General features: G+C 35.6%; 2 protein-coding genes across 6 annotated transcripts in view; one reads left to right on the top strand and one right to left on the bottom strand.

Annotated features, from left to right (window-relative positions):
* Positions 1–12897, bottom strand: part of PHKB (phosphorylase kinase regulatory subunit beta) — a 238194-nt gene that overhangs the window by 95829 nt on the left and 129468 nt on the right. For all 5 annotated transcript variants that reach the window (XM_054452899.2, XM_054452903.2, XM_054452901.2 and 2 more), the window contains 5 exons: positions 12472–12567; positions 11141–11338; positions 6864–6921; positions 6206–6283; positions 3889–4047 (listed from right to left, as the gene is read on the bottom strand). In XM_054452899.2, coding sequence (XP_054308874.2) covers positions 3889–4047; positions 6206–6283; positions 6864–6921; positions 11141–11338; positions 12472–12567 — 589 coding nt within the window. The remainder of the gene's footprint in view (positions 1–3888; positions 4048–6205; positions 6284–6863; positions 6922–11140; positions 11339–12471; positions 12568–12897) is intronic.
* LOC129015260 (NADH dehydrogenase [ubiquinone] 1 alpha subcomplex subunit 5-like) lies at positions 1424–1897 on the top strand. Its single transcript, XM_054452907.2, has one exon. The coding sequence runs from the start codon at positions 1432–1434 to the stop codon at positions 1777–1779; it is 348 nt and encodes a 115-aa protein (XP_054308882.2). The 5' UTR covers positions 1424–1431; the 3' UTR covers positions 1780–1897.

The raw sequence follows: 12897 nt of genomic DNA, 5'->3' as shown, positions 1-12897 counted from the left end.
ATGATCATTTTATTCTAAGACACGTCAAATATATCTTAAGATATGTCTTACAGGGTTTAAAGTGTACATGTTTATAATATATTTACCAGCTATATAGAAAATATTGATTTTCTAAAAGTATAAATTTTATAAGAGAAAAGGAAATACTGTGAATAATTAACTTATTTTTTAAAAGCACAGTGGGGAGTTCAGGCCTTGGTTCAGGAAATAGCATACTGTGTCTTTTCTTTAACAATTGAATAGAAGTCACAGAGTTTTGTTATATAATTATTTACTTAGGCATACACAAAGCAAAATATTATTAGACTTCACTGAGACACAAACTGGCCTGAATTAAAGTCATATACTATATTTTTAAAGATTCACTTATATTATTTTCATGTAAAAATAGTAACCACAATTAGCTGCCCACAAAATGTTGTCAAGCAGAGATCCAACTGAGGCTCCTTTAATGAATAAAGACTTTTTAAGTAAATTTGTATCTGAAATCTTAATGAAAATCCATGGAAGTCTGATGGTTCTTAGGGCTAGTATACAATAGTTAAGAGCAACTAAATGATTCAATCTTCTGAGACGTTATTCGTCTTAACCAGTGGGTTGTTAACCAGATGACACAAAGCTAGGCTAGACTACTAATAAATATGCAATATTTCTTTTTTTCAACTGGAGATATGTATGTGGTTTCATAGTATGCAACATACCTTCTGCATGTTCTCACTGCCTTTTCAGAAGATCAGCAGGGAAAAGAGAACCTGACTTTCTTTAATGGCAGCCCTGCAGTATTTATTCTTCTTTTTGGTCATGAAACAGAAATGGAGGCATGACCTGTACTACTTCTGCTCACTGTGGTCTTAATATGAGAAAACACTATCTTCACTCAAGACCTGTCTACATTCAACACATTTATTATGGAAAGTTCAATGCTTTTTTACTGATACTATTGTCAATCTTTTTCTTTTTTTAAAGCTCAATTTGCTTATGTAGGGTGTAGTCAATTCCACCTTCTCAATTCACTAGGCTTGTCAATTTTATCTAGAGGCTTTGCTCAAACAACATTCTTTCTAGTTGTACTAAACCCAGGCTGGATATACGGCAAAAAGCAGGATAAAGAAGGTTTTAGTTTCATATCCAGATCCCTGGTGCCAGTTTTTAGCCTCAGAATCACAGAAAAAAATTCCTCATTCTCATTTGTAATTTCCAAATGTAGTACATAAAAACCTATAATTCTAATGTTAAAATTAGAATTTTAACATTAAAATTATAAGTTAACTAGTACTCTACTAAAATATGTTTTACTTAACTGTATCAACAAAGCTTCTTTGTAATTATGCTAGTGAGTCAGAAATAACATTCTAACCAGAGATAACCTTCCCAACTTGGGTTGATTCTAAGAAAACTATTTCATGTGTCGATCGAATCGTTGGCGCTGTCATGGCAGGTGTGCTGAGGAAGACCACTGGCCTTGTGGGATTGGCTGTGTGCAATACTCCACACGAGAGGCTAAGAATATTGTACACAAAGATTCTTGATGTTCTTGAGGAAATCCCTAAAAATGCAGCATATAGAAAGTATACAGAACAGATTACAAATGAGAAGCTGGCTATGGTTAAAGCGGAACCAGATGTTAAAAAATTAGAAGGCCAACTTCAAGGCAGTCAATTAGAAGAGGTGATTCTTCAGGCTGAACATGAAAATCTGGCAAGAAAAATGAGGGAGTGGAAACCATGGGAGCCATTAGTAGAAGAGCCTCCTGCCAATCAGTGGAAATGGCCAATATAATTATTAAGTGACTTTGGTGTGTTGATGGGAAACTGATGTAATTAAATATTCTGCTATATTAAGGGCGTGTTCATATTACTGACATTTTATAATCAAGAAAAGTGATATAGAAAATATGTAGGAGAGTGTTAAAATTGGTGATTATGGTAATATGGTCATGTGAATCCATTTTTGATTTATAAAGTATTCACACAAGTTATTTCAAAGATGATATTTCTATGAACAGAGAGGTCACGGGAAGATTTGAAAATTATTAAAGAAAAATTCCTACAAATCTTCAATGCAGAGACCATAATCAAAAAGTAAAGTTTCTTTAGTAGTATGTTCAATACATCATTTAATTTTTTAAGTTATCCTGAAGAAGAAAAGGTCCTTAACTATTATAGTCTAAACAAATTTATAGATCACTGTTTGAAGTAAATAATACGAGTGAATATTTTCAAATGTGATAAAATAGCACAAGTGGCTGGTGATAAAATCTGAAATTATGGTTAACCTCAGCTGTGCTCTTATATATGTAAAGTAAAATTTAAATATATAATTATAGGTTGATTACAAAATCCATAATGTCATTTTATTTTAGTCATTATTTGAATTATACCATTTACTCTATTTTCTTATAGTTTTAATTTTCTTATATTTTGTTGTTACTGTATTATATTTGAAAACCTTCAAATTAGAATACATTGTACAGTTGAAGAAATTGACTTGGTACTTAAAAGAAAGATTTCCCATTGCACAGAGGTTATTGGAGAAACTTTTCCTTTTGTTGCATTTGTGGAAGTTAGTTTTCTGGCCTGTGGCCTTTAATTTTCTTAATCAACCTAATTACATCAGGATAGAGGTAGAGTTTCTGTAAAAGAGACATTAAGAGTTCCTGAAATTTATATCTGGCATACGGATAGGCTTATATTCAAAACATCTTAGTCATACGACTATAAATTAAAAGTGGAATCACTTAAAAAAAAAAAAAAAGAAAACTATTTCATGTGTCTTTCCCCCCACTTAGGAAATTCTAAAAGCAAAGCCTATAAATAATATCAACACCTTGTCAAAAAGCTGTCCCTTTAAAGGAGGAAGAAAATGTTTCTTCATGTTCTTAAATTAGCATTAGGTATATATGGAGACCCAGAAAATATGGTTAGGAAAGGAGCAAACTGAAAACAGCGTTAACTTAGTTTTCACTTATTTGGTTAGCTTCTGCCTGTTCTTACATATCATTTTATGTAAAGCTCAAACTGGAAACCTGTCCTGTGAAATATTCTTCCCTAATGGAATATTTTTTTAAAAACCGAAGATGATTACTCTTATGGCACATATTTATTAGCATTTATGCAGTAATGCTAGAAACAACAAAAATCATAACAGTATTTTATACAGTAGGCAGTTCTTTTAGTGCAGGTACAGTATTTACAGTTAGCCTATTTCATAATATTTTGTAATAAAGGAATTCTGACTCTAAAGTGATAGCCTTTTTGATGTAAATGCTTAACAACATTTAAAATTTGAACAAGGAATGTTGCAGGAAGATGCATAATGCTTTTTCTGTGTTTATCAAATTTGTCTTCATTTCAAAGTGTCCAAGAGTGCTATAATTCAGCTCAAGTTGTAGGAGAAGATGAAAAATAATTCTTCAAAGAACAATGAATAATCGTCCTATTAAACCTCCAACTAAAATTGCCAATATGTATTTATTGGAAAGAAAAGAACTTTGAGATGACCAATACATTTTGCCAAGTGGTCTACTAAAAGGTATGACCAAGCATGACTGTTACTGTTTTCTTAAGTCAGAATTTTTAATATATCATATAAAAGTAACTCAAAGTTTCTATAATCTTCTGCAGGAAACCTACATAGTAAGCCAAATGCAGCCCCCTAAATGATCACAAATGGTACCCATACCTATTTCACTTTCTTTCCAGAAACTGCCCATCACTATTCAGTGAAATAGATATATTAATATACCACTAGATACTAAGAAACTCCCTAAAGACCTCTTAAGACCATGAAACACCACCCAAATCCAACATAAACACCAGCAAAGGCATATTTATTTCTAATAGCTTAATAACAAGGAAAAAAATACCATTCCCAATCTTCTCCACTTACCCAGGAGTTTTGCGATGATATAAAGTGCTTGTCCCCAAAGAAACAGTTTTCCATCACGGCCACAGTTGCTAGGAAATCGTTTTTGACTACCAGGGTTATTTTTTTCATATTCTACAAAGTCAGCTGGCACATAATAGTACTTTGGTACAACAGGATATCCTATGGAGTTTAAAAATAAGTATTTAAAATATAACAAATCTGTATTAGTCCATTCTCATGCTACTAATAAAGATATACCCAAGACTGGGTAATTTATAAAGGAAAGAGTTTTAATGGCCTCACAGTTCCACATGGCTAGGGAGGCCTCACAATCATGGTGGAAGGCGAAGGAAGAGCAAAGGTATGTTTTACATGGTGGCAGGCAAGAGGGCTTATGCATTTACAAAACCATCAGATCTCCTGAGACTTATTCACCACTATGAGAACAGTATGGGGGAACCGCCCCCATGATTCAATTATCTCCACCCGGCCCCACCCTTGACACATGGGAATTACTATAATTCAAGCTGAGCTTTGGGTGGGGATACAGCCAAACCATATCAAAATTAGTGTCTTTCCCAAAATTTCCCTTCAAGACACTGTAATGATTAGAAAGCAGGGAGAGAGAATTCTTATACAGGAGGCAACAGATTTGATAAGCTATAGAAAGCTGGATATTGTGGTTCCTTTCAGATATTGCCAGTGAAAATCATGGAGAAAAAAATTGACTTAAAACACTAATTCAACAGCAGATTGTTATGCTTTGGCTAACAATGAGTACATAATCTCCCTCAACAACATTTAATTTTAATACCTTTAAATGAATCAACAAATACACAGTATGCAAATATTTCTAGCCATAGAGGAAGCTATTTTTAAAAGGATTATTCTGTAGAAGCTTCACAAATGAGATACTGTGTAATCTTAAATGAAGAATTATAACTCTGAGCCATTGCTAGAGCAAAGAAATCCCCATTTAAACATTAAGCCCATTATCTACCATTCAACATCACTGAAGAGAAAAAGCCACCCCCCCCCGTGACCATTTAAAAATGGATTGGTAGGAACTAAAATTATTATTTAAGAGTAGAATCTTTGTGGATGATATAATGGGAAAATAATCAACAATCTATGTAGGATGCTACAGGAGACTTTTTGCAATATTAGCCCACAGTAAACTTAATTTTTCTAATGAAATTGCACAGATTTCCCTAAAATTTTGCTTCCTTACATATCAGACAATCAACAATATTTGTGTCTAAAATCAGTAAGAAGGTCTATGATATACAGATAATACTTTGAACATCACTCTCTGAACACGATGAAGCCTGAAGTGAGGTACATTAAACTACTACACCTCAATGCATCAATGATCTAATACTAAATATTAAAAGATCTGCTTCAAAGGATTTCAAATATTACATGCATTACAAAATTTAATACATTATTTCTCACATTGGACAAGTGATTATTTGTAGCATAAAGACAAAGATAACTTTTAAAAATTAATATTCACTTTGAAATCAATGTTTATCCATAAACATTTCACAACTTTTAACATTACAAGCATGTTAGTGAGCATATAATATTAACTATTTACTCTGAGATATCTGTGGAAAACCCCAAAGAATATCACAAATTTCATGTGAGATAGGAATGGGGCTCAGTGCTGTGATTGTCAATACTTTAAAGCCCCAAAGACATCTAGAACATCTCATTTGGAATTCCTTTGAAAATTGGTTTCCCAGTTATACAGAAAATTCAGTTATGTTTTTTGAGGGTGCCTGCTGGTGTTTGACTGGAACCAATATACCCTTACTCCTAAGACTGGGCCTTCTGACCATTTCTAAAATATTAAATCCATCCTCAAAGGATGATGTTTTAGCACCATGGCAGATGTTCAAAATACAATGCTAAGGACCCTAGAAAAAACTCCAAAGAGGGGGCCAGAATATTCTCGGCAATTCTAGTGCCTTTAGACAAGAGCAGAACCTCTCCAGGCAGCCCTCCGCAGGTGGGTCACTCACCTGACTATAGCATTTTTGGTGACCTGGATAAAAACTAGTCACTTTCTATACAGAGTAATGGAGTTACATAGTAAATAACAGATGGAGGAACTCAGTCCACCTGATAAAACTATTTTGGAATGACTATAGCCATGTCCACCTAGATTCATCTCCATCTTTGTCTTGCTTAATCTTCTTTCTGATTTCATATCAGGGATCATTCTTTTTTTCAATTTAATATAAATTATTGTTTTTTTACAAAGGACTCATACATTTCAAATAAACATTCAGGAAATGTTGGTAAGAAGAATTTCTTAAAAAAACAACTATACCTTCTGTGGTCTGATGAAGTACTGGAATCAAAAGATCCTGATATTCCTGTACTTGCTTAGGATTGCCTCTAAAAACTCCTAAAATATAAAATATAAAATCCAATAGCAGTTGAGATTAATAAGGATCTCAAAAATTTTACCTTAGAAAAAATATATTAGCCCAGTTACAATTATTTTGGTAATTTTCTAGGCAAATGGTAAAATTAAAGTGGAAAAAAAATAACGCAAATCTGTGTGATATTTTTCCAAGAAATTGGTTTTAGAAAGTCATGTTAGCATTTAGAATTAAAAACTGAATTTTAATTGAATTTTCCCTATTCCTAAGTATAAATGTTACAGACATTCACATTATCATGGATTACAATATTAATGATTTCTACTAATAAAAATTTTTCTTTGTAAATATGAATAATATATATACTATCATTTTTTAAATGCTTCCAAGTGTTTTTTTAATTCTTTAAATGATTTAGCATTCACTCAGAAAGCAAAAGAGTAGTATATACAAATGCAGGGCAATTAACATCACTGAAGTGCAGTCTATTTTTCTAGCTGAAAAGAGTCATAATTCATTTCTGCTCTTCTTTAAACCACTTAAATCCTACAGCTTAAATTTCAGGAAAAAGCTTGCTTAAATATCAGGAAAAAGCTTACTTACCATCAATCATCATATAAAGGAAAAATATGGGAAATTCACATTCAATGCCATCAAATAGCTAAAACAGAAAATAAAACATTAAATTTTACACTAACAATTAAATTATTATTATTATTTTGAGACAAGATCTCACTCTGTGGCCCAGGCTGGAGTGCAGTGGCACAATCACAGCTCTCTGCAGCCTTGCCCTCCTGGGCTCAAGGGATCCTTTTTCCTGCCTCAGCCTCCCAAGTGGGAGGGCTGGGACTATAGACGCAAACCACTATTACCTGGCTATCTCTCTCTGTCTCTCTTTCTTTCTTTCTTTTTTCTCAGAGATGTGGTCTCCTCCCTGTGTTGCCCAGGCTGGTCAAACCCCTGGCCTCAAGAGATCCTCTTATCTTGGCCTCCCAAAGTGCTGGGATTACAGGCATTACAGGCATGAACCACTGTGCCCAGCCACTAACAATTAAATTAGAAGAACTATAGTTGGGCGATATGTCAAAGATTTGTTTATAGCAATAAAGTTGAACTGATTTTGTAAGCAGTTTCCTTGTTCTTTTTTTAAAAAAAAATTTCCTCAGGTCTTATTATTCAAAAGCTCACTCATTCAGTCCATCAAACTGCAGTCCTTCAATAAATATTTACTGAATACTTACTAATGCCTGGAACCAACTAGACAGAGAGCTACTAAGACAAAAGACAGAGAACTTCCCTCAGAGGCTCACAGCCTAATAGGGAGGCCAGCATGTAAATAAACAACTACTATGCAGTAGGAAATATCTACACATGGTATGTCAGCCTCATAGGGAGTGGAACACCTGAGTCTGCCTTGGAATCAGGGAATGTTTACAGGAAAGGAGATGTTTCAGCTAACACTGGATGGACTTCACTGGGGAGATGAGCTAAGGTAACTCAAGGCAAAGGAAATAACAGTTACAAACCACAGATGCACAGAATCACAAAGTATGTTAAAGAATCTACCAGCAATTCAGTATTTCTGGAATAAGCAAGGACAAAGTAGTGAAAACTGAAACCCAACAGATGGGCCAGGCCAGCCAGATCAGGAAGGGCCTTGCAGGTCATGCTAAGTGGCTAACACTTTGGTCTGGAAATAAAAGAGAACCACAGGTGAATACTCAGCAGGATCAGATTTACTCATTATATTTACTTGCTAGACTGAGCAGCTGGTAATACTGAAGAGAGTTGTAGGGCAAAAAAGAGGACCAGCTGGAATTCTGCTGGAGGAAAATCCAAAGAGAAAAGATGACAACCTAAACTGAGGTTTCTCAACTTCGGCACTACTGACATTGTGGCCAAATAATTCTTTGTTGTTGGGCTGTCCTTTGTGGTGCAGGAATGTTTAGTAGCATCCCTAGTATCTACCTTCCAGATGTCAGTAGTACCTACTATATTGTGATAACCCAAAATGTCTGCAGACATTGTCAAATGTCTCCTGGAGGGCAAAATCGCCCCAGATCCACTAGCCTAAAGCAGGGAGTAACAGAGAGGAAAAAACAGAATTTTAGGATTTTTAGGAGGCTAAATCTGCCAGCCTTGGTGATTGACAAAGGTAGATGGGTGAGAAGGAAGTGCCTAGAATGACTCTCAGGTATAGGGCTTGGGCACAGGAGTGGAAACTGAATACAGGCAAACTGTAAGACATCTAAGCGAGGATGTCCACAAGGCAGCTGCATACAGGGGGTGGGCACTTGAGGAGAGGTATGAGTTAGGGATGGAGATCTGTGGTTAATAGCTACAGCTGAAGCTAAGAGTTCACAACCAGAATGAAGAGAGCTAGGGCTGTGGACGGACCCTAGGAGAAGAGCAATGTTTAAGAGGGGGCAGAAGAAGAGGAACCTGCAAAGGAGACTAAGAAGTAAGTGAGAGAAGTGGAGAATAAAGAATGGGGTCACAGCCAACGGAGAATGTTCCAACAAACAAGACTCAAATGCCAAGAAGTTCTGTGAAATGAGATCAGAAAACCATCCACTCTGACTCAGTAATGTAAATGGATTGAAGCCAGCACAGCTACTGGGGAGTGCTCAGAAGTAAGCCAGTTTATAAGGGGAAAGAGTAAGCAGGATGTAAACAAGGAGACACCAAGCAGAGGCCATGCTTTTCAGATGTGTGGCACCAAGAGAAAGAGGATGGAGGTGGACAGGGAAAGGGCTGAGGAAGGGTTTCATTTGGTTTCTTAATGATAAATATCAATGTGCTTAATGAGGAAAAAAGCTAATTTAAGTTGGGGAAACAAGACAGAGAAGTAGAAATGGGGAAGATGAGGAGAAAAAAGAAAGAGAAATAGATATCCTTCTATCACAGAAGAAAACAAGTGAGGGTGTTAAGAAAGTAAAAGAGAACAGGATGGGGTATACACAGGATAGGTTAGGCTTAGAAAGAACAGAGAGCTCCTTCTGTAAGGCAAGAGAGATGGAGGTAAGTATGGATGAAGGAAAGACACAGTGGAGGAGGCCATGCTGAAATGAAAGGCTATCAAGTAGAAAATAAAAAGGAAAGTCTGCGAACTTGAGTACAAACAGGAAAAAGCTGGAAAAGCTTTCATGGGGAGCTCCTGGCAGAGTCAGATAGCAGGACTGACAAGAAGTGACAGCAATGATGAGGCTGAACCAAGACAGATCTCCTGACTGTGGGGCAGCTCCTACCCACAGTTCTGTGGCTTTCCTTGGTGGTGCTCAGGAGAAGGTGCAGAAAGCTTGCTGGACAGATCAAAAGTTGGAAGTGTGCAAGGTGGTAGTTAGTTGCAGGTGGTCCAATTCAAATGTAAGTGCTGTAAATATTGGCACAGAAAATGTATTAAATAGGAAAGAAACATTTGAAGGTGTTTAAGAGATAAATGGATCTTTTGGCCCAACCTAACAGATTGTAACACTGCCAACACTGCTGAAAATTTCAAAAGTGCACACAATAAAATGGTTTCCAAGTGATAGTCAACTGTGAAATTAAATAAAGCTGGGTGTGGTGGTGTATGCCTGTAGTCCAAGCTACTTGGGAGGCTGAGGCAGGAGAATCACTTGAGCCCTGGAGTTCCAGTCCAGCCTGGGCAACATAGGGGGATCTGGTCTCTATTTTAAAAAAAACAAAAAAACAAAAAAAGAAGTTAAATAAAATGATAAATAGCTTGTCTAGTTTTTCTGCAAAAGTGTATGTTAAATTTTAAAATAGTATGTTAATTGCCAAAACACTTAAAAGGTATAACGTTGCCTACACATTTTCTACATACAGATTCCTAGGGACCTTACCTACCTTCAGTGAGTGAGCCAATTATGCCCATGCACACAAAATACCTTTCAGCCGGGCACAGTGGCTCATGCTTGTAATCCCAGCACTTTGGGAGGCCTAGGAGGGCAGATCACTTGGTCAGGAGTTCAAGACCAGCCTGGCCAACATGGTGAAACCCCATCTCTACTAACACAAAAAAATTAGCTGGGCTGGGCATTGTGGCATGTGCCTGTAATCCCAGCTACTCAGGAGGCTGAGGCAGGAGAATTGCTTGAACCCAGGAGGTGGAGGTTACAGTGAGCTGAGATCATGCCACTGCTCTCCAGCCTGGGCAACAGAGCAAGACTCCATCTCAAAAGGAAAGAAACAAAAAAACAAAATACCTTTCAAAACACTACATTAAAGCAAAATCCTCAGCAATGTGCATGACTTCTTACTTTTTTGGGGTGCTATTTTCTAGATGGCTTAAAAGCAGCTAGTATAAAACTACATATAGTGGTATGTGTGTTTTGAAATACAAAACATTTTAAAACTAAATATTTAGAGGACTATATTTTAAAAGAAAGTGTCTAAATGAAACAGATAAAGGAAGATGGAATGGCCTATCAGTTTTAATAAAAGAATTTGCTTAATAGATTGAAAGGAATATTACAAACAGATATTTAATATTATATAAGACAAATAGTATGGATCAGGCAAGCATAGGACTGAAAATGCAATAGAAAAATTATTCACCCAATAAATCAACATGGCCCATTATCAGTAAACACCTCACTGGTAATAAGAGCTAACACTTACTGAGCATTCACTACGTGCCAAGCACTATTCTAAGCACTTTTATGTAAGTTATTTAATCGTCATAAGAACCTCATGATATAGGTACTATTATTATTTTACCAATGAAAAAAATTAAACACAGAGAGAGATTAATTAACTGGCCCAGGGCCACATAGCTAGTAAGTAGCAGAGCCAGAATTCAAACCCAATGGTCAGTCTCCTGAATCTGTGCTTTTGATTGCTCTGATATGCGATTACCATGGAATATTTTTTAATACCTTAATTTCAGCTGGCTTGTAGTAGCATCTGTTGGGATCTTCCAGTGATGTTCTATACCCATCTCTCAAGAAACGTTTAAATCCATATTTTCCTTTTAATTTTCTAACCACTTTATCAAGTGTCTGGCTAAACAGAACTTCATCATCCAGGGCAAATGCAGGATAACTGATGCAGGGGAGCAGGGCAGCATCTGTGTTCTGGAGGCAATGAGAAAGAGAGACTGTGAGTGTCCACAGCGATGTGATCAACACAACCCAAGGAGAATGATAGAGATGAAAAGCCAGTGAGGTTATGCAGTCAAAAGTGAGCACGCTCTGCTCCCAGGATCAGACAGATGTTTCTATGGCATGTTCCAGGAAACCTTACAGAGGAGATAAAACTTTATTTGTTGATAGTATTTTCAAGATTCAATGGGCTCAAACATCAAAATATTAATTAAAATGGTGCACAAAAATTTAATAGTTGTCACAACTTAGTCTTTCACAACAATTTGCTTATAATAATGAAAAAGAGGAAACAACCTAAATGTCCAACAATTAGTTGAGTAAATTAGCAACTATTAAAATTTACATTGTAGAAATCTGTTTACTGGTATGGGACAATATCCATTCACAGAGCTAGGTTATCAATCAATATAAAAAGTACTCTTATAGCTTTGTAAAATAAAAATATTATATATGTCTAAAAATAAGTGAAAACATATATACCCAAATGTTGTCAAGATTGTATTAGAGTAGTGGCATGAGTGGGTGTTATATTATTTGCTTATTTGGGGAGCTTTTTCTTTTTAATGATAATCTTACATTACTTACACAAAAGAGTTGTTTTGAATAACTAATTATTCCACTTTGGGTGTTTTCTAAATAACAGAACCACAAATAGTCCCTAGAAAATTCTGCAATCAGGTAGGATAAGCATACAAAAGTTCATCAGGCAAGGGGGAAAAGTGAATTGAATGAGAGAACAGAAATAAGGAATGGAAGGTTATTTTATCCAAAAGATATATACACTATGAAAAATATTTTTCTAATATACCATGGCAAAAAAATAATTCACCTTGGCCTAATGTTGCTACTCCCCCAGAAGAAAAGTCTATTTTTCTATTCTCCTGCAAAAGATTCAAAGGCCAAAGCAGCCGTGTCCACAACTCTTGTCCAGTTCCTAAGACCTCCCCAGGCCAGAGGAGTAAGGGGCAATATCTACCATGTCTTCTTATCCCTGTCTGGACGACCACTAACATTTTAGAGTACTTTATTGGAAATTAAGATAAAACTACATGGAAATCATAAACAACAGTTCATGTTAAATTTATCATTATTAAATGTCTCACATGTGATCTTGATTCTCTGGGTAACAGCGAGCACAAAGTTTGCCTGTTGCGATTGTGAGCATCTAGATCCACAAATATAACTGACCACGAACAGCCCTGGAAAGAGAAAAAGAAAAACATTTCCTAAATTAAGAAAAAAGACTTGTAGAACTTTGGCATTTTGACTGTGAAAACTTCACAAAAATACTGACATTGACTGCATCTTGAGTGTGGAGTTCCAGAAGATTTAAATTTTGTTTGTACTTTCAATATTTCTCAAATATCTTGCAATAAACATTAATTTTATAATCATAAAAATGTTATTTTCATGTTTTCCCTGACTTTCTTATAAATCAAAATGTACTGATTACAAGATAGCCAATATATTAGTGACATTTATTTTAATGGAAATACAATTAGTTTAGCTAACATGAAAAAGAATGAGAA

The sequence above is a fragment of the Pongo pygmaeus genome, chromosome 18, assembly GCF_028885625.2.
Source record: "Pongo pygmaeus isolate AG05252 chromosome 18, NHGRI_mPonPyg2-v2.0_pri, whole genome shotgun sequence".
In the NCBI taxonomy this organism is placed as follows: domain Eukaryota; kingdom Metazoa; phylum Chordata; class Mammalia; order Primates; family Hominidae; genus Pongo; species Pongo pygmaeus.
The sequence above is the reverse complement of the archived record's forward strand: the minus strand, read 5'-3'. Positions and strand labels throughout refer to the sequence as shown.